The sequence below is a fragment of the Eurosta solidaginis genome, chromosome 3 (genome assembly GCF_040869045.1).
Source record: "Eurosta solidaginis isolate ZX-2024a chromosome 3, ASM4086904v1, whole genome shotgun sequence".
Taxonomy (NCBI): domain Eukaryota; kingdom Metazoa; phylum Arthropoda; class Insecta; order Diptera; family Tephritidae; genus Eurosta; species Eurosta solidaginis.
This window is the reverse complement of record NC_090321.1, coordinates 272812683-272837733: the sequence shown is the minus strand read 5'-3', so window position 1 is coordinate 272837733 and position 25051 is coordinate 272812683. Positions and strand designations below refer to the sequence as shown.

Below are 25051 nucleotides of genomic sequence, written 5' to 3'. Positions count from 1 at the left end.
CGCACAATACACTTGAAAGGACCTTATATGCGATATTAAGAAGGCTGATTCCACGATAGTTGGTGCATTTTGCAGTATCCCCCTTCTTGTGGACTGGGCAAAGAACACTTAGATTCCAACCGTCGGGCATGCTTTCGTCCGCCCATATTTTGCTAAGAAGCTGCTGCATGCGCCTTACCAACTCCTCAATCTGGTTATTGCCTATTCTAACTTCGTCATAATCGGGCGGGGGGACATATATTCCATCATCATCGATTGCGGGATCGGGTTCTTCATCTCTGCGCGGTGAATTGCTGCCTCCATTTAGGAGAGCAGAGAAGTGTTCCCTCCATAATCTAAGCACTCTCTGGACATCAGTTACAAGGTCGCCGTTTTCATTCCTACAGGAGTTTGCCCCTGTCTTAAAACCTTCCGTCTGTCGCCGTATTTTTTTGGTAGAATTTTCGGGCGTTATTCCTGGTGGCTAGCAGCTCAAGCTCCTCGCACTCACGCCTTTCTGCTTCTGCTTTTTTCTTCCTGAAAAGGCGTCTCGCTTCCCTTTTCAACTCACGATAGCGTTCACACACTCCTCTTGTCGCGCTCGCTTTTAACGTAGCCCTGTAGGAAGCGTCTTTTCTTTCGGTTGCAACGCGGCATTCTTCATCATACCAGTTGTTTTTTCGTGGCCGCCGGTAACCAATTTTTTCCTCGGCGGCGGTACGAAGTGCTTTGGAGATATGCTCCCACTGCTCCTGTATTCCTTCAGGATGAGTTATGCCCTCAGAGAGCAGGTGTGCGAGTCGAGTTGCGAAATCATTGGCAGTCTGTTGTGATTGAAGCTTTTCGACGTCTAGCTTTCCTTGTGTTTTTTGTTCCTTGTTTTTAGCCGCGTTTTATTTATATGTATTTATTTAACTATGATTTTTCTGGTTATTTTGTTCTAATTGACATTAAGTGAAGACAGTTAATTGTGATGTATAATCCTTCAAGAAATAGATTTTGTTGATATAGTTTAATCATATAAAGGTAAAGACTTAGTTTAGTTAATTGATTCCATCGCGCACAGCGACTGTGATGCGTCAAATAGTTGCCGCAAAAATACAGTACGAAGTACCTGCTGTCATCGAGCAAAGAGTCAGCGCATATGCGCCTTGGCAACCACGCTACTGTTGGCAGCCATAATTTCGAAATAGTAAAAGACTTCGTTTATTTGGGAACCAGCATCAACATTAGCAACAACATCAGCACTGAAATCCAGCGAAGAATCAATCTTGCCAATAAATGCTACTTTGGACTAGGTAGGCAATTGAAAAGTAAAGTCCTCTCTCGGCGAACGAAAATCATACTCTACAAGTCACTTATCGTACCCGTCCTGCTATATGGGGCAGAAGCATGGACCATGACAACAGCAGATGAAGCGGCTTTGGGAGTGTTCCAGAGAAAAGTTCTTCGAAAGATTTATGGACCTCTACGCGTTGGCGATGGCGAGTACCGAAGAAGATTTAATGATGAGCTGTACGAGCTATACGCAGACATCAACATAGTCCAGCGAATTAAAACGCAGCGGCTGCGCTGGCTAGGCCATGTTATGCGAATGAAAGATGATGCTCCGGCCAAGAAAGTGTTTCTATCGGAACCCGCCTATGGAAGCAGAGGTAGAGGGCGGCCCCCACTCCGTTGGAAGGACCAGGTGGAAAACGATTTAAACTCCCTTGGTGTGACCAATTGGCGCCGGTTGGCGGAGCGAAGGAGCGACTGGCGCGCCTTGTTGGACGGCCATAACCGTTTAGACGGTTAAGCGCCAATTAAGTAAGTAAGTAAGTAAGTAAAAATACTAAAGAGGCAGTGCCATTATTTATTTTATTATTTGTGATTCTTATGTTAATGTTTCAAGTATCCTTCATCAGGGATGATTAAAAGTTTTGTTGACAATTAGTGGTCTCACTCGTTGGCCATTTGAAAAAAAAAAAACCAAAAACATGCCAGAAAAGGCCTGTAGAGAATTTCATGGCCTACAAAATTGTTATGAACGCTAAACGGGTGGCGAGATATTTGCTAAAAACTTATCGTTGTGGCCTTAAGTCGTGATGTTAAGGAAGTTTCCAGTTTTATAGCTCATATTCCAAGCTTCAATCTTCTTTTTTACCGAATGTGGCTCGCCTTCTAAACAAAGCTATAGCACTGTTCTACAAACAGACACCTTCGCGAAAAATATTTCGATATGAATTACACATACAAATGGCACGGTAATCTGGCTTGACTGGCTAAATAACAACCCTTGTAGGGAAAATCTCTAGTTCAAAACTGTTGCGCTTCTAGTGCATTCTGAACCACTGCTAGTTCGCCCTCTATCTCGTTTAAATGCTTTCAACAGGAGAATTTAACATGGTGATATCATAGGCGATGTGAATTGTCCGCGCTACTTTACTGTTACTATAGTTCCGAACTGGATACATGTTTCCACTTTAGAACTAGTTGGTTTATCACCACTATTCCGATATTTCCGAACTAGTGTAAAAATCCACAATTAAGATCTAGTTCTTTTGTTGGTACTGTTTCGTTGGTCCGGAACGGAACAGAAATTCTACTGTTGTCTCTAGTACCATTTTATTCCCTTTTTGATAGTTTCGAACTAGTAGAACTATCAGTGAAAACGGTTTTAAAGTGTGAGGAAAGAAGGCATACTCATATTCTAAGCTACTTAAAGCTAGTGGCAGTTTTTTTTGTTTGAAAAATATTTGTTATATTTGAAATATAAAAATTCAAACTCTCGATTTTGGAAATTGAAGAAAATCGAGTTACTATCGCATTAGTTCCTATATAGTACTTACTTACTGACTTCCCTTCAGGGAATTAGCATTCCAATTAACCACCGGCAATGCCAAGTAAATTCCATCCTTAATTTTCAAGATTTAAAAAGATAAGCTGAATTCCTTATGAAACTTCTGCCAAAAAAATGCGTTTCTTATCTATTGAGAATGTTGAATACTCGTACTTTGCCTGATATGTCATCGATATTCTGATACATTCGAAACCTTAAAAAAATATTTTTTTTATCGATAGGTTGCCTTCTCATTTCATTTTAAGAGCTTGAAAGTGCTAATTACGAAAAATAATTAAATTCACTTGTGAACTGTAAACCATAGGTCTCCAAAAATGTTAAGTGATTACCCTTTCGCAAATGCAGCTAGAGCACAAGTGTGCTATATAGTGCAAAATCCTTACATAGCGAGAGAGTGAGGACGTAAGAAAATCCCCCTACCGAGAGAATATTGTAAAACAATAAGTAACTAACCTCCACAATAGCAATAAATACTGCATGTAACACCGAGAGGAACTTAGCACTCGGGTAGCTGCGAGTACATACTCAAGTATCTGCTTCGCTGAAGGATCCAATATTTTTCGTTCTCGTACAAGTACTTTGATTGCTATCGAGTACGGGGGCAAAGTATCGACAACTAGTGCAAGCTTTTGTCTCTCTCGTTTTTATAAATTTTGCTCTGGCAACTACCGCCAATTTTATGTTATGATTTCAAAATTTGACAATTTCGAGCTCCCTTATAAAAATGCTACCTAAATAAAAGTCCAATTTTGAGGGAAAAAATATATATATGTACTAGAAGACCCGGCAGACGTTATCCTGCCCTAAATTTGGTCTATCTGCATACATTTTAATAAGCTTTTTCCGCCTGACTGCCCTCCCTCTCTTCACTTTTTCCTAATCCTTTTATTTACTCCTCCCTCCGTCTTTTTCGCTTCATCTATCTCCATCTTCGTCTCATTCTATCTCTTTCTCAATCTCCTCTCTTTTCGCTTCTCTCAATTTCTTCTCATTCTTCTGCATCCCTTATTGCTTGTCCCAGAGGGTGGTATGTATTATTATACCAGTCCCAGTCCCACTCCGAGTCTCAGTCCCAGTCCTAGTCCTAATCCCAGTCCCAGTCTGTCTCTGGATAATATATTACTCTGTACTAAAGCACTCATCAACTTTTTTGATTTGATGTCCATATTGTATAAACACTGTCTAGGTATTCGCTGGTCCACGTTTTGGCCTATATCTCGAGACCGTAGTCACCCAGGGGTATGAAAATTACCCTCTACAAAAGCACTCATATACAGCTTGCATTTGATATCCATATTCTATAAACACATTCTACGGGTACTCGGGTCCACGTTTTGGCCTATATCTCGAGACCCTAGTCACCCAGTCACTTATCCTATATTTCAAGTTAGATCAAACTACACACGGGGTGCAAACCAAATTCAAAATCGGTTCAGTAGTTTAGGAGTACATTGGCCTCAAACATAGTGACACGTGTTTTTAATATATTAAGATTACTAAAGTTAAAATAGTCATAGCCGAGCTACGGCTCTTTAGGCCTATTCTGATATCGGGCTCAGATTCTGCGTATTTAAGTGCGTGGAAATAAAAATGTATTTTTGATGAATAAGAGTGATTTGACATTTTGTTATGTATAACTTACTTTCGATATTGTGTCAAAAAATCTTGGTTATCTTATCATCATCCTATAAGTAAGTTAAAACAACTTTTCGTGTTATTTTTTTCAACTAACCGAACTTTTGTGTGTCACACCGTTTGAATCTAACACACTTGGCTTTTCCACTTTAAAATATTTACCTTTAATTATAACAAGTGTTTTGTGTGTTGTTATCATGTTTGTTGATCTGTTTTTTGTGTTTGTCAGTTATTGAATATGTAACTAAGTAGGTGCTAGTAAGTGCTAGTACGTACAAGGAACTAAGTATTTAAGTAAAATAAAAAAATAAATGTAAGGCGCGATAACCTCCGAAGAGATCTAAGGCCGAGCTTCTCTTCCAATTTGCGCCGTGCTCCTCTTGATTTTCCCTACAAATTGGCCGGACGGGACCTACATGTTTTATGCCGACTCCGAACGGCATCTGCAAGGCAAATGAGTTTTCACTGAGAGCTTTTCATGGCAGAAATACACCCGGAGCGCTTGCCAAACACTGCCGAGGGGCGACTCCGCTTAGAAAAATTTTCTTCTAATTGAAAAACCTCATTTCTAAAATTTTGTTGTTGCTTTGCGCGGGGTGTGCACCCAGGTCATAAGGTGTGGTAGGCGGAGCACGCTACCATCACACCAAGGTGGCCGCCATAACATTGAGTTGAAAAGCTTGCCAACACAAACCCGCGGGTTTTCTGAATTTCTTTGAAGTACGACAAACACATTCAATCAAGTTTTCTGATGGATCAGGCACTTCGAGATGTACATGGCTAGGCATCTGGAGTCGGGAACCATACAAGAATAATATAGCAAAAAGTATCTAGAAGTTATACTAGATATTATATTGTCGTGGAAACTCCATGTGAAAGAGGGAGCGAAGAAAGCATCCGCGACACTGTATGCATGAAAGGGGATACTAGAATGCCCGTAGGGCCTATCACCCGAACTATCTCATTGGGCAATCGTCAAACCCATACTTTACTATGGGGTTCTTGCTTAGTGGGCAGCCACACAAAAAACCACATGCCAAAAAACTAGAGGGGGTATGCAGAGTATCAATGATTAGCATAACGGGAGCCCTAAATATCATTCCGACAGCGCCATTGCATGCCAACTTCGAAAGAGATCTTGGGGCTTATCTTGTTTTGTTGATTTTTCGACAGGGTGGATAAATGATGTATATTGGAACGATTTTCCGTCATCCCTTGTCAAATTTGGTTTTGAGACAAACCGGTTTCGACGTTGTCCCATAATCAGTTCGATTTCTGATCTGTTGTTGTCGTTTGTCCTGTATTTATAGTTCGTAGGTACATGAGCAGGTATTGTCAAAATTGATGCTTGTGTATATTTAGATATGTGTATGTGCTGTATGTTCATTCAGAACCAAGGGTGGTTTACTAATCGATTTGTGTGGCTGACTGGGGTAGGTAAAAATCCGTAATTCTAGTAATTAAATTCACTTGTCGTTTGACCTTTTTTGGGGGTTTGTTGTTTTGGTGTGTTAGTTGTTTTGTGTTTATTTGTTGTTGTGTGTTTGTCTGTTGTACCTGTGTGATTACTTTGTTTCTTGTAAACAAGTTTTAAAGGCTCGAATATTGTATCAGAAATTTTGTTTATCTGTTCGTTTATTATTCTACCGTCGAATGTTTTCTGTTTGTTGATTTCCATGTTTTCGAGTACGTTGAGACGTCGGCCTTTTGCTTGTATGTGAAGAACCTTAACTGTTTTATTGATGTTTGCTGGGGAACATTCATTCTCGACCATGTGATTCGCGAAGTTAGACTCGGGTATAATGTTTGGGTTCCATATTTTTTTGTTGTAATCTCTAATATGTTATCTGAACCTCATTCTTATTTGCCGTCCTGTTTGTCCTATGTAACTATGCTGGCATCCGCAGGTAAGCTTGTATACGCCGTGGCTGCTAAACGAATCCTCTGAGTTAGTGTTAGTTCTTAGTTTTCGCCCTGGATTGTTCGATGTTTTGAATGCTGTGTCAATGTTGTATTTTTTAAAGAAGTTTGCCAATTTATATGTTGCTTTTCCAGCATATGTCATAGTCGTCCAGCTATTATTTTCCTTTTTACTAGTGCTTTTTTTATCCGTTGTTTGCAGCTATATTATATATGACCTCAAGTTCTCTCTTATATGCCTCTTGTGTAAGAGGTGTTCTTTCAAGTCTATATACCAAGTGCCTTAATGCTGCATTTTTACGCTGTTGGGGGTGATTTGAGGTATTGTGTGTTATTGTGTCGGTGGCCGTTGGCTTTCAATATATGTCATAGTTAAATCTTTTGGCTTCTTTATCAATTTTTAGCGTGAGGTCTAGATAGTTGATTCCTCCGTCTTTTTCGGTTTCCATTGTAAATTTTATATTTCCGTGCTGCTTGTTGAGGTACTCCAGTACAAGCTCATCGTTATTAGTAGTTAAAACGCATATTATGTCATCCACATATCTAGCATAAAATGAAATGCCTAATTTGGACTTCAGCTTCTGTATGTAATTTTCTTCCAAATTTTGCATGAACACTTCCATCAGATCTTGGGGCCACAATTGAGCCGAAGGGTTGGTGCCAGGGTGCAGAAATGTCAAAACATACTATACACGTGTATACGCGTTCCAAATTATGAAAGGGGTCGTCTACCATATTTATGAGTACTCAATTCAATAACCTTTCTGTTCTCATTTTAACAATTGAGCTGGTAAGCTATGTTTGGGAAAAAATAGTACTCAATACAATAGTTTCCTAGAATTTTTCTGATTGTGTATCAGGTTATTGGTTTGTTTGTTCCTTTATCTATATAAACGCCATGTACTCATATATTATTTAAGAGCAGCTAGGGTTGCAAGTTTGTTTCCAAGTTTCCCCCTTAGGCCCTTCACCACTGTTCGTCAAGTTTAAAGAAATTAAAGGATTATTAAATTATATTTGATAACATAATTCACTTACACACCTATGACACGCCCATACGATGCATTAATAAGTCGGCTTATCCTATTTTGTAAAGCTACGTTTATTTTTTTCCGATCCCTATTTTTTATAGTCAATTATTGCAATTCTTGAATCATTTATAAAAAAAATAAATGCAATATTAATGTAATTGACAGTTAGAAAATTACAGTGTGAATATTAAATAACTAATCTTTATAGTCATTCAAGTACGTATGCCTCTTGAGCCCTATCCGGTGCTCCCATTTAATTTATATTGTATAAATAATGCCCTTATTTAAAATGTTATTATTTGCATAGAAGTGTTTATGCACTTATAAGTATAAATATAATGGTATGCCTACGTATGTATATACATTAGGGTGATCCTTAGTTTCCGAAGCGCTCAGAATTTCAGTCTTACTCGGCAAATTTTTACGATTCTTTAGTCCATCCCAATTAATTTACTGTGAGCGGAATTGTCTCTCACTTGTTATCAATAACCTCTACAAATTTTGCTTTCAAACGCATTAAAATTGGTCAAATAATAAAAAAGTTATAAAATAGAAGAGGTTTTAGAAATTTTTCGAGTACGCAGGTTTTAGCTCATTTAATTTGGCTTTAACGACGTGGAAATTTCAAAACGCCATCGACCTCTGTTTAATTTTTAGAATTCGTGACGGGTGTTAGTCACTTCTACAATGAATGAAGACAAATTTTTCATTTACATTATATTATAGTCTGTAGCTCTGATATTAATCCGCCGATTCCTAAGATTGTAGCAGAGATGAAAATAATTGTAAACAAGAAACCCTACATCAACAAAAAAGGTGATTTTAAAACTTTTTTTGTCTTTCAGCAACACAAAAATTTTATTTTTTTAACAATAGCTTATGAGTTAAGCTTTACAATAGTTTTTCAAGCGTTTCATCGCTTAAGTTGTACCTCCATTCATCCAAAATGAAATTCAAAGAACAAAAAGATCTTTCTACTGATACTTGCGTACCAGGGACACCAAGAATGACTAAGGCTAATTCAAACAGCTAGGAGATGTAAAGCGGATATTTTAGTAATAAGTAATGTCTTCATATACCGGCGAACGCGTACGAAGGCTTTCAAAATTGTAAATTACGGCAAATATATTAGTAAGTTCGGAAACTTTATCATCCATCTCATCCAAAAAGGTACTGAGCTTCGAGCTTTGGTGAGCGTTATTAGCTCCCGGCCATGAGTTTTAAAATTTCAAAAATTGTTTAAATAGCTTTTTTATAACTGTACTTCCATCCCAAATCTTCCCTCGGATACCGTAATAGGCACGATACATGTTGGAGCCTCAGTTTTTAGAGGCATATTTGAAAATTTTTTTAGCGCCCTGATGTATACAATACCTATAAATTTGCTTCAGCACAACATCATATTCCTCAAGAGTTTCCAATACCGCCCTTTTTAATTTGTCACCAGTGTATGGGTGTGACAATGGCCTCATTCCGAGAGTTCTTACAACTATGTACTACTAATATGTACTACTTTTTTCCCAACCATATTTTTTTATTTCTATAGCACGATTACTTATTAACTCCATAACATTATGAGAGTTGATTAGCTTCATATTAAGGGCTTTGGAGATGGGATCGACGATTTCCCTGAACCCTTTACTGTCCAATTGCGACAACGGCCGCCCATCTTTTATTATAATTTTTCTTAACGAATTCTTAAAGGACTCTGTTTGTATAGGGTATGCAATTTTAATTTTCTTTTTTTGGTGGTTCGCTATAATTAGCGCTGAAACCGTCTAGAAATCCTCCGCGCTTCGTTATTATGTGGCATTTAAATTTTTCAAATGTTCGCCCGCTAATTTACTTTTGCACATTCTACATTGCGACGTTTGGAAAACGTCTTTAATGGCATTGTTTGCTGCAACCCTTTTCCTACCCATACCAGAGACAATTTTAAAGTAGAGCTGTTGCATGAACGAAAAATAGTGTGCAGAAAGCTTCACAAAACTATGGTAGATCACATTCACCACTCACCACAGCAGAATGTGTTAAACTACCACTGTCTGTTTTTGTTATTAAATTTTTATTTGTACACTTTTTATTCATCTACTCTGTTCAGAATTAACATTTTTGCTTTCTAAAACTCCAATCAGTGTATTTTGTGTGCTTAAATTATGTTAAAACTCGTGTTGAAGTTTGTGGTATGGTGGAAGTGACCTACTAGAATTTTGTGAAGCTCCGCTGCTTTCCACTGAAGTTCGCGCATGCAACATCTTTATCTTCAACAATTTTTGCCCGTACTGTATTTCCACAATATTTAACCAGCTTATTTACGCTTCAGATGTTTTTCTCAGAAAAATTTTCTATAATATAATCGTTTGAGTTGTTCAAGTTTTTCAAAACAATAATCAGAGAAAGAACGAAAATTTCAAACTGTAAGATTTTTTCTGAATTTTTTTTATCTTTGAATTTTAGTTTTCAACGAATATCCAAATATTTGGCTTAACTTTAATGCTATTTTCGATGTCTGGATTGTAGCAATTTTAAGCAAGGAATTAAAAACATTAAAATTGCTTTGAAAAGCAGTAAACGTTTCTAGAATATAAAAATAAGAACACTTGAAATGTTTAAAATTCGTACATTTTTGAGAACTTCAACTTTTTTTATAAGAGTTTTTACACATTCGTTTTTGAGCTATTCGGAAATCGCAGATCGAAAATCAAAAAAAAAAAAAAAACATTGTCTCTCCACACAACGAATCATCACCCTAACATACATACATATATGTAAACAAATGGTATATAGACATCGATTGACATATCAATGTACTTAGGCCTAATGGGCCTATCGCCGATATCGTTTTTCCAACTTCTTTTTGTGGCTCTACCGAAATGTCCATATACATACGTATGAATGTATGTAATTAGTGATAAATGCAAATTCTTTTTTATTTAAAATTTCCCATCTATATGTCTTGTATGCCTAGTACAAAATAGCTTTAATGGGTTTTGTAGCTTTTAAAGTTCAACGCTTTCCTGCATTTACATAAATGAAATTTTATTATTTAACAAGTCAACATTAATTGGAACCAATTCAAGTTTAAACTGGTTTTTAGTCAGTAACATATTATTTGCACAGTACTTATACTAAGTACTTAAGTATAGTGATAAATTGGTACGTGTATTGGCTTTCAGTACTAAAAAGTATAGGGTTCGATTTTCGAGTCCGGTAACAACAAAATAAAATAAAACAAATGTTCTTCAATAAAATGTTTTCCCAGGGACGACTGGTATAAAAAAATAATATAATTCCAAGAACAATAATTCTGCAAAACTGCAAAGTGAAAACTTTAAAATATTCTTCTTCTATGTATTTAAATTTCTATTATGTTGATTGGTCGATTTTAGTTGGATTTATGGCATAAACTGTATAATAAAGAGATTACCCAAAAAATAGGCGCGTTCATGTTCCTTTCGAAAAATTTTTAAACTTTCGTATTTTGCTACACCACACCACTGTCGAAGTGAACTATCAGAATAATTTAGTTATATACCGCAAATATATAAATTTTTTTTGTTGCCATTAGACTTTGAAACAATTTTTTTAAGTGGGCGTGAATCACGTCTCACTTCTTCGCGTGGAAGACTAACACAGTTGGTTAGGAAAAGCTCAAGTCCACATTTGCAAGGTCGTACGAATATTTTTTGCAAAAAAATATATTTTTATCTAATTTAATAAATATATCGGGAACCAGAGACAGTACATAACAAGTTAAAAGTTCAATTTATTTATTTTTCTACCTTGGTCACTTGTTTATGCAATTAATGCCCGGTTTTTCAGTGCGACTTTAACTGGAGTTTAAACTCGCACTGAAAAACCCGGCCTAACTCGTGAAACGTGATTGTCTGCTATAAGACCGACAATATATTCTCTGGCTTTTGATTTAAGCTTTCAAAAGTTTAAAATCTTCTTTATTTAAATGCAGGTGGCGCGACGCCCATTTTCAAAATTTTACCAAATTTCTGTTTTATGGCATAAAGTCAATCCACGTAATTTCATCACTTCATCGGTCTTTGGCAATGAATTATCGCATTTTGTCAATTTTCGAAATTTCGATATCGTTTTTTCTTTCAGTGGGCGTGGTTGCCAAGCGATTTTGTTAATTTTCACAAGGTGTATATATGTATAAGAGCAACGGCTTTTTTGATTTATGTCTTAAAAACTTAAAAATTTTCTTTTAAATTTTCGTTATCGAAAAGCTAAGCGTTTTGTCATTCGATTTCCACAACCTTCAAAACCAATCTATTCTAGGTCCAGATAAGCCAAATTTCGTAGAGATATCTAATTTTTTAATTAGTTCACCAAGGCCCTAACCAACTTTACAATTTCACAGGAAAATCAAAAAACATTTTTTTTACACATTCACTACATGCGGAAATTGCTTTTTAAAAGTGACGTCACTCCCTTTTTATTGGTTCTAACACTTTCAAATTTTTCTCGGGGTTGTGCTTTAATATATCATACCAAAATGTGCGAAAAACGCGGTTTCGAAAAATCTGTTGGTAAGGGCCTTTGTGAATTAAGCTTACGATATGTATGTGTATTAATCTAGTCTAGGAATCTGAAACCTTCGTCGATTTTATTCCAACTTTCATTTTAGCCTTGTAAACTAGAATGGAGAGAGGGAAAAGTAAAAGGAGCAGTAGAAGGAATACGAGAAGGAAAAGGAGAAGAAGAGAAGGAAAGGAGAAGAAGAAAAGGAAGAGAGAAAAAAATATAAAAAGTAAGGACAGAAAAACGTTTGCCGGGGTTGATTGTTTGTAGAATAATAAAAATCTTTATCACAAATTAAAGAGACTCTCAAAACTCTACTCAAAGCTCATAACAATAATGCAATGTAGTAGATGAATTTTATGCGTGAAGACTAACAAATGTTCAATGTTGAATCAGTTCATTTGAACTGTTTTTGCGAGGTGTACACGAAATTTAGATGGGTTGTTCAACTTTCATACTTTTCATGTAAATGACATATTAAGTTTTTTACGAATCTCAAAATTGTGAGTCCTTAAAGGAGATGAGAAGACCCACCAAAAAGTATACCATACAACCGAATGTTTAGATAAGAGGTTTATCATAATTTTTTCGTCATCTTAACAGCTAAAACCTTGAAATTTCATAAGATGTTTACATAATGACACGCCTTATTGTCTGAAAAAATCTTTAACATCGGTCGTATATATAATATACGAGTATATCACATACGACTGATTGTTCAGATTTTATGAATATTTAGCTTTCCAAACATTATTGTTCAGCTCCATTCATGAAAAGTATGAGGTCTCCGGCGCAGTCGAAAACAGTCCCGTCCTTACTTTTTCTTATATGCATTTTCCAAATTTTAAAGTTGTTAAAATTTGCATGTACCCAGATACCAGAACACAATACTTGAACTTTTTTTTAACGAAGGGAGATGCACAATAGCATATACACATCTCTTCTTCCCTTTTAGGATTTTGGTACTAAGTTGTATTATTTTTGTCTTGAAAAACGTACCTATTCTTGGATTAGATACTACCGCCCTTTAGATATTTATTTGCCACCACTTCAAGCTAAAATCGCCTTTATCTGTTTAAAAAAATTTGACTATGAAAGACGAATTTATAATTTTACCAGAACTGAAGGACAACAGCATGAACCCTACTTCTCATCAAGATGTTAGAAATTTTCAAACCGAAAAACGACAAAAAAAATATATTTAAAACAGAATATTTATGTCCCCAGAAACTAGAACAACTACGACAAGGGCATGACGTGGTACTGACATTACCAATGGAATATATAAAAGGTCGCATTCTGTACTGTCTATAAGATCTATATTGTAACGAATTTACTGCAATTCCTCTTATTTGCAACCTTCTACTAACGTTCGAATCACTAAACTGTTGAATAAATAACACCACTATATGCAAAATTGCCTTTATTAGACTACTTTCAAAATAACACTCCTATTGCTCGCCAGATAGCGTCTTAAATCAAACTGATTGTCGTGTCTGTACTGTTGCTGCCTTTTATACTGTCTGATTTCCTCGTTACATATTTCTAGGCTCTTCTATTTCCAGAACTTACTAGTTAGTTATCAGCTATAAAATTACTCAGCTGTAACTACAGATGCATGATTTTATAGCTTCTCCCAAACCCCATGCACTTGTATGTATAAGCAACACTTGCACAACCATTGCATACTTTCGAGAGTATCTCAGATATATGCATGTGGTTGTGCGTTGCTTCTCCGCTGCGTGTACGTACATATGTGTAGACATAATGATTGAATTATTGATGTGCATACAAGTCACTGCTTAGCATCGGCTTAGAGATGATAGTATCCCTTAGTGCTGCTAATATTCGTTACAATATTTTATCACCAATGAGAGATGAAAGATAGGAAAGTCATGTATATTGAGACCTTGTAGAGAATCACCCATATGTGAAAGGCATAGCACTGGACCCTTCATACGACTCAAGTCTTATACTTTCTAGTGAACAATACTATATCCGACCTGTTCGAGTCGAGGATTGGACAACATTCTGTGGCATCCCCATTTTAATTCTTCTGGGCTTAGATGTTACGTTTCTGAATTGCACTAATGCCTGCCGACCAGGCAGTCCACCTTTTGAGACAAGGAGGAAGGAGAAACCCTTCCAAGTCTTGCAGTAACGTGGCGTTTTTGACTGTATCAAAAGCTTTTGATAAGTCTTGCGCTACGTATAATGTTCTTTGGCGAAGTTCTTGATTTAATCCGCAATTTATATAGGCATCAAATTCGCGTATAAGGAATGAAACTTTGAAATTTTTTTTTGCATTAATGGAACGATCACAACCAAATCAGTCCAAAATAAATATTTCATAAAATGAACTGCATATTTGGGAACGCTAGCAACAAGTTAAGTTCAATATGTCAGTTTCAGTTAGATGGTTCTGAAATAGTCGCAGCCTTTGAGTAATTAATTTCAATTCATAAAGCTCAAGCTTGGTATAAGTGTGGCTACCAACTGTAGCCTTCTGCATCCGATTAACACCTGTACTGAGGTATTTATTAAATTTGTATTGTGAAACTGGTTCGTCTCGTGACTATGTCCGATTTAGCCTGCAGCGAAAATTCACATCACAGCACATTCTTTTTTAGAACTGCAAATACTAAGTCGGTATGAAGTTTACCATTGTCTCAATATCAATGTTGGAAAATTTATACGAAAAACGAAAATATATCCATAGTACATAAGTATAAAAGCCTCAAAATGTTCCCGCATAGCTATCGGTTCCGCGAATGCCGTCAGTTGTTGATACATGTGTGAAAATTAAAGCAATTAATGTCCATGACCCTATTTAAAGTGATAGAAACAGTTATTAATGAGTCAATTAATAATTTTTCTTTGTTTTCAAACGCCCTTATCTTTTTTTCATTTAAGCGCCTAATTTAAAATTAGACTGTGTGCCGATCATCAAGACTAGTCCATAAAAAGTAAAGGTGTCTAAGTTCGGGTGTAACCGAACATTATATACTCAGCGTGAGCCTTAATCGTACATTTAATTTCAGATAAATTACTTTTCTACATAACACGTGGCACCGCCCATTTAAAAGAAAATGTCTCCACATTTCCTCTTACAATATAACTTGATAAGTGAAATATCATTGATTCAAACTTTTTTTGCTAAGTTATAGCTTATTATTCTAGCCTACGACCCTTTTAAACTTGTTTTATATCTAAGTTGCCGTGGTCTTTAGCCGATCCCGTCCATTTTTACTAGAAATGTTTTCTGCTATAAGGAAAATATGCGTACACAATTTCATTACGATATGTTAATTTTTCTTCGAGTTATGGCTCCCGAAACATAGAAAACTGCTTAGTCGCAAAAGGAGCGGTGCCACACCCTTTTTTAAAATTTTAGTGTTTTCCAATTTAATGTTATAATTCAATTTAGAAAGTAAAATTCTATTGATACAAAGCTCTTTTTCGCTAAGATATATCTTATTATTTTCGTCTAATACCCTTTTAAAAATCTTTTATATGAAAGTAGGCGTGGTCTTTAACCGATCTCGTAAATTTTTTCTAGAAATATTTCCTGCTATAGGGAAAATTTGTGTACCCAATTTTATTACGATCCGTTAATTTTTCCTCGAGTTATGGCTCCCAAAACATAGAAAATTGCTTAGTCATAAAAGGGGCGGTGCCACGCCCAATTTTTTTAAATTTGAAGTTTTTCCTATTTATTGTTATAAATCCACTTGGGAAATGAAATACCATTGATACAAGGCTCTTTTTTGCAAATATATAGCTTATTTTATTCGTCCACGACCTTTTTAAAAATAGTTTATATAAAAGTGGGCGTGGTCCTTAACCGATTTCGTTAATTTTTCTTAAAAGCATTCCTTATAGTAAAATCAACCTCTGCCGAATTTTCTTACGATCGGTTTAACGATTTTTGATTTATGATTAATAATATTTGTAAAATTGATTTTTTCTCAAGTGGGCGGTGCCACGCCCATTTTAAAAAAATGTTTCCAAATTTTTATCAAGAGTCCATATCAGTCGACATGTCAAATTTCAACATTCTAGGTGTATTATTTACTAAATTATCAGATTTTTTGTGTTTTCCAAAATTTTATATATATAAAAAGTGGGCGTGGTTATCATTCGATTTCGCATTTTCAATACCAATCTATTCTGTGTCCAGATAAGCTAGTATACCAAATTTGGTGAAGATATCTCAATATTTATTCAAGTTATCGTGCTAACGGACGGACGGACGGACATGGCTCAATCAAATTTTTTTTCGATACTGATAATATTGATATATGGAAGTCTATATCTATCTCGATTCCTTTATACATACCTGTACAACCAACCGTTATCCAATCAAAGTTAATATACTCTGTGTGCAAAGTACGCTGAGTATAAAAAAGCAAGGCAGATAATTGTAGTCGATGAGAAGCACTTACGATAGTAATAGAATGGGTTCGTTCATGCTATTAAGGAAAAATTAAGTAACAACATTTCCTTGACTTAATTACTTAATTCTATAATTTTTCAACGTAACTATCCATTATATGCTCATAATTTTGTAGAAGATCGTTTTATGACACAAAATCTAGACGAATTGATTCTTGTAAATAGTATATGGCTTTTTGAACTGATAAGGGCACTACTTTTTGTTTATGTTTCTTCTTTTTTGTCCAAAATATACAAATGTAGGTAGTGTGTTAAACATGACTATCTCAGAACTAGTCCATAGGTTACAAGGCTATTAATGATTGGAGTTATTCAAATAGAGCCTATATTAGCTTATATCCAGTTTAACCTCGTAAACCTTGCATTTTAAGGGTCGATCCATTTCGGAGTTTTGTGAAATTCAAGAAATCCCCTTAAAATCGAAAAGAACTATGAAGATCAACCGGCGATGAACCGACGGCTAAAAGAGAGTTTGTCGACAACTTACTTTCTTGCAAGGAATAATTTCCCTTTCAAAACCACTATAAAATTAAAGCATGTATTGGCTATTCGATTTAATCTAATAAGTGGTTAGATCATGCCGATACCATAAGTTTTTGAAATAGACCTTTTAAGCTTGTATCCCCCAGAGGCGTAAAATCCAAGGATTAAGGAAAAATTATATTAGGTTAATCTTCTGAAAGTGTGTTTGTCACTAAACTCCTCCTAGACGACTGAACCGATTTTGACGAAATTTTGTGTGTATGTGTGTGTGTTCAACGGGTTTTGAGGATCTTACCGAAATAATCTTATTTATGGCGACATTCGTTTGAAATTCGATACAGGGTTACCTCTTTGACAAAGACAATATTTGATAAACTTTTCAGACCAGGGTCGATCTGTTGTGGTAATTCCTATTCATGTTGGGATTTGCTTATTATTTGGAACATACCTCTTTGTATAGCTTAATATTTGAAAAACGTTTCGTTCCGCGAAGTGGACCAGTTAGTGCGATTAGAAAAAGGAGATAAAATTGAAGAAAGTTCGGGGTGCATGTGCAATTGCATATGCTGCCAAAAATACTTACCTACTTACTGATCGGGTCACATAGAGTTTAGATTAACCGCTAACGTATAGCAGAGTACGTCGTCCATCTCGTAAAAGTCATACAGTTTCGAAATTCTCGTAAAATTATCCCTAGCTTGTCCTAAACAGCCCCGAAGTGATCTTGAAACGTTTCATATTTGGCTACTGAAATGATTCTGTACTTACCCGTGTTCGAGGTCGTCTCGAAATGATCCAGAAGTTGTCAGAAAATGGCACCTAGAACAGTAACGAAATGATCTTTGGTTCTAAAATTGTTTCGAAATAATCTCGAAATGATTCAGAAATTGTTCCCAAGTAATTTTTTGCTTCCGGAAGTGATCCTGCAACAGTCCTAAATTCGTTTCGAAATTGTTTCAAAATAAATAAATAGTCCCAAAGTAAGCCTATAGCAGTTCTAAAATGCTTTCGACTAGTCTCGGAACGATTCAAAATAATTCGAAAGTGATCTTGAAATCGTTCTAAATCGCTTTTCAAATAATCTCGAAATATGTACATATGTAATTAGGAAATAATCCAGAAGTGATCCTGAAAATGTCACAAGAAAGCACCGAAATGATTCTTAAATTAATCCCTAAGTTTTCTAAAGTCATCCCTAAATGTGTAGGAAACAGTCCCGAGGTAGCACCGATATGGTCCAAGCATATACAATACAATACAATTCCATCCTTTTCTAAAGCTGAGTGATGTGCGTCAGTCCATTATGCTTGGCCAATTAGTATATGCATTCGATGTGATTTTGTCGACCGCTGAGTTGAATATCAGCCTATACAGTTGGGTATAAAATGTTCGGTCGGAACCGAAATTGTATTTCCCAGCCAACTTGCTTGAAGCACATTACATACATATTTACTTTCTCACTCATTACTAACAATATTTTTTATTTGTTTTATTTTTGCAGACAATCGCGCTTCATTACCATTTAAGGAAGGTGTATGTACGTGCGCGTGTATATTTATGTGTGCCATCGAATGGTGCCATCGAATGGTGCACGCTGCCGGTAGTGAGCGTACGTTGAACGCTTCAAGTGAATAAACTCGCGTGCAAAATTCTACGTCCAAATAACCACCTAACCAAAAATTGACAAAAATAACAAAAGTTAAACAAACAGATAACAAATTAACAGCAACAACAAAAAAATAAAGACAAAAACCAAACAAAAAACAGCTCAAATATGGTGCAACAACAACAACGTCTAGCAATCTCTATACCAAATATAAGCGATCGGATGCCAACGGTCAGTACACCTGGTTCCGCATCCTCAACCACATCATCCACACACACATCCAGTATGCCGGCGACGTCAATGGACTCACCATCTGCGGAAGTAATAAACAGTGAAGATATTGGCCTGTTCGTTGAAACGCCATTACACGAGCTAAGCGCTAATACACGCCTTCAATTGTCACAATTATTAAATTGCCGTAAGATTCTACGTTCTGAAGATGGTTATGAGCGTGATTGGCGTGGTGTGGCTGAGTTGGCGGAGGTTCGTAGCTTTTGCAACAGCAGCAATGATGATCCGATGCGCACGGTCTTACGGGAATGGTGTGCACATCGACCACAAACAGCGACATTTGCACGACTGACACAGTACCTGGGTATCATCGATCGTTGGGATGTTAGCGATGACATTTATGAAAACATGAGTGAGTCAAATTTGTGTATTGTATAGTAGGGTGGTGTTTTGGGAAACAGAGGAAGAGGGTGGGTAAGTGTGAAATTATTATTTGGCTTCTATATTTAAACTAAGCGAATTTCCTGTCATATTTTCTGGGGTTTCGCTATTGTTTGGTTGGGTTGCGGTGATTATTGTGTACAAGTAAGGTTTTGCGTGCTCATTGAGTTTAGTAATTAATGTATATGAATTAGAGGCCACAGTAGCCAGAGCACTTAAAACGAGTGCTTGAGGTTGTTGATCCGAAGTCCTCTGTATACGACCACAGACGGTTTATTTATTTTATCATGCGGGGTTTTTTTTCAAATTTCTAATTGGTGCCAATAGAAATGACAATTCATTAAGCCCGAACTGCTAAAGCTCTTAAGAATGTAATTCATATATTTCAACGATCCGTATAAGCCAAATACATATCAGGCCTTTTTCGTGATCACTTAGAGGGACTTGAGTAATTTTTCGGGATCACCTGTGTGACTGTTTCGGGATTTTTTTTTTTTGTGATCAGATTGCACTCCATACTTCAGAATCTTTTCGGGATGAATTCAGAACCAGTTCATGATCAATTTGGCACCATATCTGAATTGTTTTTCGAAGTTATCTCGGAACCATAACGAAAGTATTTTCGCAACGATTTAATATTCATTTGGCGCCTTTTCAGACATTTTTTCCGGAACATCAGGGCACTTTTTCGTGATCATTGCTGAACGATTTCGAATAATTGCCAGTCCACTTTAGTTATGTTCTTGGGAGATTTTCAGAACAATTTTCGAGATAATTTCTGGACAGCTTTAGGACTATCTTGTGGCCATCTTGTAATTGTCTTTAGAAATTTGTCGGGATCCTATGGAGCTCAGCACCTTTTCGAAGCTATTTCAGGATAAATTCGCGACCATTCCGGAACTATTTTCGAGACAATTTTATAATAATTTCTCACCTTCTAACAAATGTTTCGGGAACATTAGGGGACTATTACGAGATCATTCCGAGAGCACTTTAGTTGTTTTTCCAATATTTTCAGAACTGTTTTCACGGACTCAGTTCAAACAACTTCAGGATCATTTCGGTACTGATTTGGGATGAATTTCAACCATTGGAACTATATTTTGCGATAGTATCGATCATGCGGGAACTATTTTGTAATGATTTCTGTACTATTGCCTTACAAAGTGGGTCAATTCGGTGATATTTTTGAAATCTTTTTCGAATTATTTTCCAGATCATTGATAGTCTATTTCGGGATGACTTTAGTCCATTTGGTATTACATTCGCTCTTATTTTTTGGACCATATCAATACAATTGGGTCATCATATCAGGATTGTTTTCAGAAATGATTCGGACTACTTTATTATCATTTTGGCCATTTCATGATCACTGCAGGACCAATTCGTGGGTAATTCACCTTTGCGGGATTGTTTTTGCGCCAAAATCAGCACCATTTGGTCATGTTTTCCGGAATGTATTCGCGATCATTAGGGAATATTTGTGACCATTTCGGGACTATTGCAAAATCACTGCGGACTGTTTGCAATCATATCGGTGTTTCTTTTTTGATGTTTTCTTCATTGTTTCTGGCATCGATTTATCGACTATTGCGGGCTGTTTTCGGGATTGTGTTTTTGTATCAATTTAGAAATTTTTCCATATTATATTTTTATTTTAGTGTTGTACACATATGCTTACACATAAAACTCGAATAGTACTTGTACACACTCATTTCTTCTCGCTTTCGGAGAATCTGTTTCTTTCGAGACTACGTTTGAGGCAACATGAACCCAGACGCTGAGAACTTGTTTGCCTTAGGCAACCTTGACTCATAGAGACTCGCACCTACCTCTTCTGATGAAAATATTATTGAATCATATGATATTTCACAGTGAAATCTCTGCAATGCATACAAGGTTTTGATTCTGTGACACACCAAACAAGAATAAATAAAAAACATAAACGTTTGCTTTTTGTTGCGGTTACATTAAACAACAGTAAGACGTAAGCTTTGATACGGAAAACAAATAAATTTTAAATTGTTTATTCTCACTGTCGCTTGCCGGGTGTCAAACAAAATTTAAATGATTATAAAACAACAGATTTAATTAAGCTAAATTGTGATAATGTAAAAAACTGCACGTGCTTGCTAAAACTAATACAGCTGATTGCAATTAGTTGCGAGTATCGATGACTAAGTACTTACGATATGTGATATATGACCTTTGTTGTTAAGTGTGTTAAATGAGAAGTCTTAATTTTTAAAGTTCTGCACACTAGAAGATTCGAAACTTATAACGGATCGATTTCCAGCGTCTCATGTTTTCTGAACAAGTTGTTGTGAATTAAAATCTTCAGTCAAAATCTGAAACTTGATTTGAAATTACAACTTATGGTTTTTCATGAAATAAGTGTGTTGAACGGGTTCCCAATTTTAAAGCAAAGATGTCCACACCCGCAATAGAAGAGCTATACAAACTAAGAGGTTTTTAACTTTCGTCCTCCTGATCGTAGTCATGTTCTATAGCCACTGTCCTTACGAATTCTACACAATTTACACGTACCACAGAGCTTCGATGGTCGAAAATGTTGAATTGCCTTGCTTCAACAGCGCACTAAAAACTGGTCGGTTTAATTTTTAATTTATATGGGTTTTTGTACAATACATAGCTGAGTGTTAGAAATCCACTGAATTTAAATATTAGATTCGAAAAGCATTGTTCAATGTAAATATCAACATATGTGTTTTGAATTGACTAAAACAGCTAACTAAACACTTACTTGAATAGATTTAACAGTCGTACATATGTATTTGATGGAATTAATAGTGGGCAAGGTCTGATTCAAAACGGGGTTTTGGCCTACAAGTCCAGTTTTTTTAAGGATATTTTGGAACGCCATAGTAGTATAGCGTCATCAAATATTGGACGGACAGACTTCCTAGTTCCCAATCTTTCCTTCGATGGGTCTGTTAGAAGAAGACTATTGGCGCAAGGGTGCTCAAATGACAGACGAGGCGATTCACGTGTACACCGATGGTTCCAAAATAATGGAAAGAGTTGGGTCTGCGGTATACTGCGCTTCTCTGGAAATAAACAGATCTTACAAGCTGCCAGATCACTGTAGGGTTTTTCAGGTGGAACTAAAGCAGAAGAAACACTGGGGAAAAGGATATGAAACTGCAACCGCGTCAAATTTTGCATTGACTCCAAAGCAGCAATTAAGGGAATAATCTCTCATAGAAAGAATAGGGATAGGGAGAAATATTCATGTATATTTGGCCCCTGGGCATTAGGCAATGGATGGAAATGAAAAAGCGAACTAAAGAGGACGCATCGCTTGACATCCCAGTCAGATTAGGCGAGATTAAAAGAAGGTGAAAGCTGCACATGATCGGCCAATCAGGAGAGGCGTAGATCTATGTGCGGGACTGCACAATGTCAAAGACTAGCAAAGTTACTCTGGTCATTCTAAAGACGGCAATGTATGCTCATAATGACGCTCGCAAGGCTAAGACTCTAGCCATTAGGAGTGGTACAGCTATCAGATCGAGAAGCAGCAAGTAGCATTGATCCAAAAAAATTCTAGTATTTGGCAAGTGGACGGACTTATTGTTTAACATAGGTTTTGGCTTCTGAGAGGGTTTTTCAGTTTGAATTTCCGCTAGGGTGAATAGTTCATGTATATCAGAACGATTTACCGTCTTCCCAGGGTAAATTTCCATCGAACAATGACACTGATGTTGGCGCAACGCCGAAGTCGGTTTGTCTTCAAACCAAATTTGACAAGGGATGACGGAAAATCGTTCCAATATACATCAGTTTTTCAGTTTGGTCGCAAACTTCTGGTAACGCTATGGACTCATTCAGTCTCTGTGTGGCTCCCATGGAACAGCCAGATCATCGTAATATAATCTATGCCAACAAATCTCAAAAACGTTTTCGAAAAAATTCGAAAATCGAGGTTATACGAAAATTTCGAACTTTTGATTTAGAGCTTTCTGATTTTTAACACGCTTATATTAGCTTCACGTGTATGTATGCTTGTTTGTAGTTCTCTATGCTAGGCGCGGAAATGAGAGTTAGACCCATTTAGGGGAAAATATTGAAGTGGTTAAATAACTCGCTGCAAAACGAGTTGTGCCGAATAGCGGAGACACGAACCTCTGTGCTTCAGTGCTATAAAATATCTAAGTGGATTGTACACTCAGAGAAAAAATCGTTCTAAAACGAACGACACACGTTCAAAATTAAGTACATTTGTTGACAAAAGTCTGTTAAGTACGTTTTTTCTTAACTCGTGACCGATGTGCTTGTTTTAAGAACAGTTTTTGCAAGCGCACCGGTCGTATTTTATGACCACTTTGGTATTGATGTGTGAACCTTCTGTGCTCATTTCAAGCGGGAAGGTAATTTTTTCAAGTAGTACCCATTCATTTATTTTTTTATTAATAAATAATTTTTTTGTCATTAATAAAAAATATTAATAACAAAACAAATTATTATTATTAGAATTCCAAAAAGGTTCGAAAAAACGCGTAATATGCATTTTTTCATATATTTCTCCTATCGAGAAATTTTTCTTATTTGATGATGCAATCTGAATATATATTTAATACATTTCATAACAAGTTTGAGAATTACATGTGCATATGTGAACGGAGCTGAACGAAAAATAAGAGTTAAAAAATAGAATATAAAAATTTTTTTGAAAAAACTTCAGAGTTTGACGGCGATCGAACTCGCGTCACACGATCACAATCACAACATCATATCCTCTGGGCCACTACAACGGCTTGGTAGTTTGCGCCAAATGCTGTATTTAACATTTTTGTGCTTCTTTTTTCTTGAACTTAATTTAAGAATATCGTTCTTAATTTAAGAACATTGTTCTCATTAATAGAACATTTGTTCATATTTTAAGATCAGCCATTCTCTTTTCAAGAAAATGGTTGTCAGTTCAAGAACAAGATTGTTGTTTTGAGAACAGGTCGTCCATTTTTCAAGAACAAAAAAGGAAGAACATGAAAAGCTTGAATTAAATCCGGTGGTGCTGGATTTTAGAACGGTGTTTTTCTCCGAGTGTAGATACTAAAATGCCACCCTATTTGTGTGTTTTTATACCTTTCATGAAAATGAAATAGTATATTAATTTCGTCACGAAACCCAAAATTGTAAGTCCTTAAAGGAAAATAGATAGACCCACCATTAAGTATACCGAAATAATCAGGATGAAGAGCTGAGCTGATTTAGCCATGTCCGTCTGTCCGTCTGTCTGTTTGTATGCAAACTAGTCCCTCAATTTTTGAGATATCTTGATAAAATTTGGTGAGCGGGTGTATTTGGCTGTCCGATTAGACATTTGTCGGAACCGGCCGGATCGGACCACTATAGCATATATCCTTTATACTACCAATTTTTCAGAAAAAGAGGATTTTCGTCATATCTTACTCAATTTAACAGATTGAAGCTTCAAACTTCACCATATAATTTCGTATATTGCACATATTGTTGCCTGAAAAAATTGATGAGATCGGTCGTATATATAGTATATATCCCCCACAACCGATTGTTCAGATAAGAAGCTTTTCGCAATGACTGCCCTATTTTAAGAGCTAGAGGCTTCAAGTTTCAATGAATGCTTACGTATATAGCATATATTGTTGTCTGAAAAAATCATAGAGATCGGTTGTATATATAGTATACATCTCATACAACCGATTGTTCAGATAAGAAACTTTTCGCAATTTCTGCCCCGTTTTAACAGCTAGAAGCTTCAAATTTCACCAAATGCTTACGTATATAGCATATATTGTTGTCTGAAAAAATCACAGAGATCGGTGGTATATATATTATATACTTCATATAAACTGTAATTTTTCCCCTTTTTACGGCTAGAAGCTTCAAAAT

At 36.2% G+C, this 25051-nt stretch overlaps 1 protein-coding gene across 1 annotated transcript in view; it reads left to right on the top strand.

The window, feature by feature from the left end:
• The window catches only part of Myd88 (myeloid differentiation primary response protein MyD88), a 142830-nt gene that overhangs the window by 57329 nt on the left and 60450 nt on the right, over nt 1-25051 (top strand). Inside the window, exon 2 of the mRNA XM_067776519.1 lies at nt 18383-19130. Within this exon, the coding sequence (XP_067632620.1) occupies nt 18656-19130 (475 nt within the window). The 5' untranslated portion in view covers nt 18383-18655. The remainder of the gene's footprint in view (nt 1-18382; nt 19131-25051) is intronic.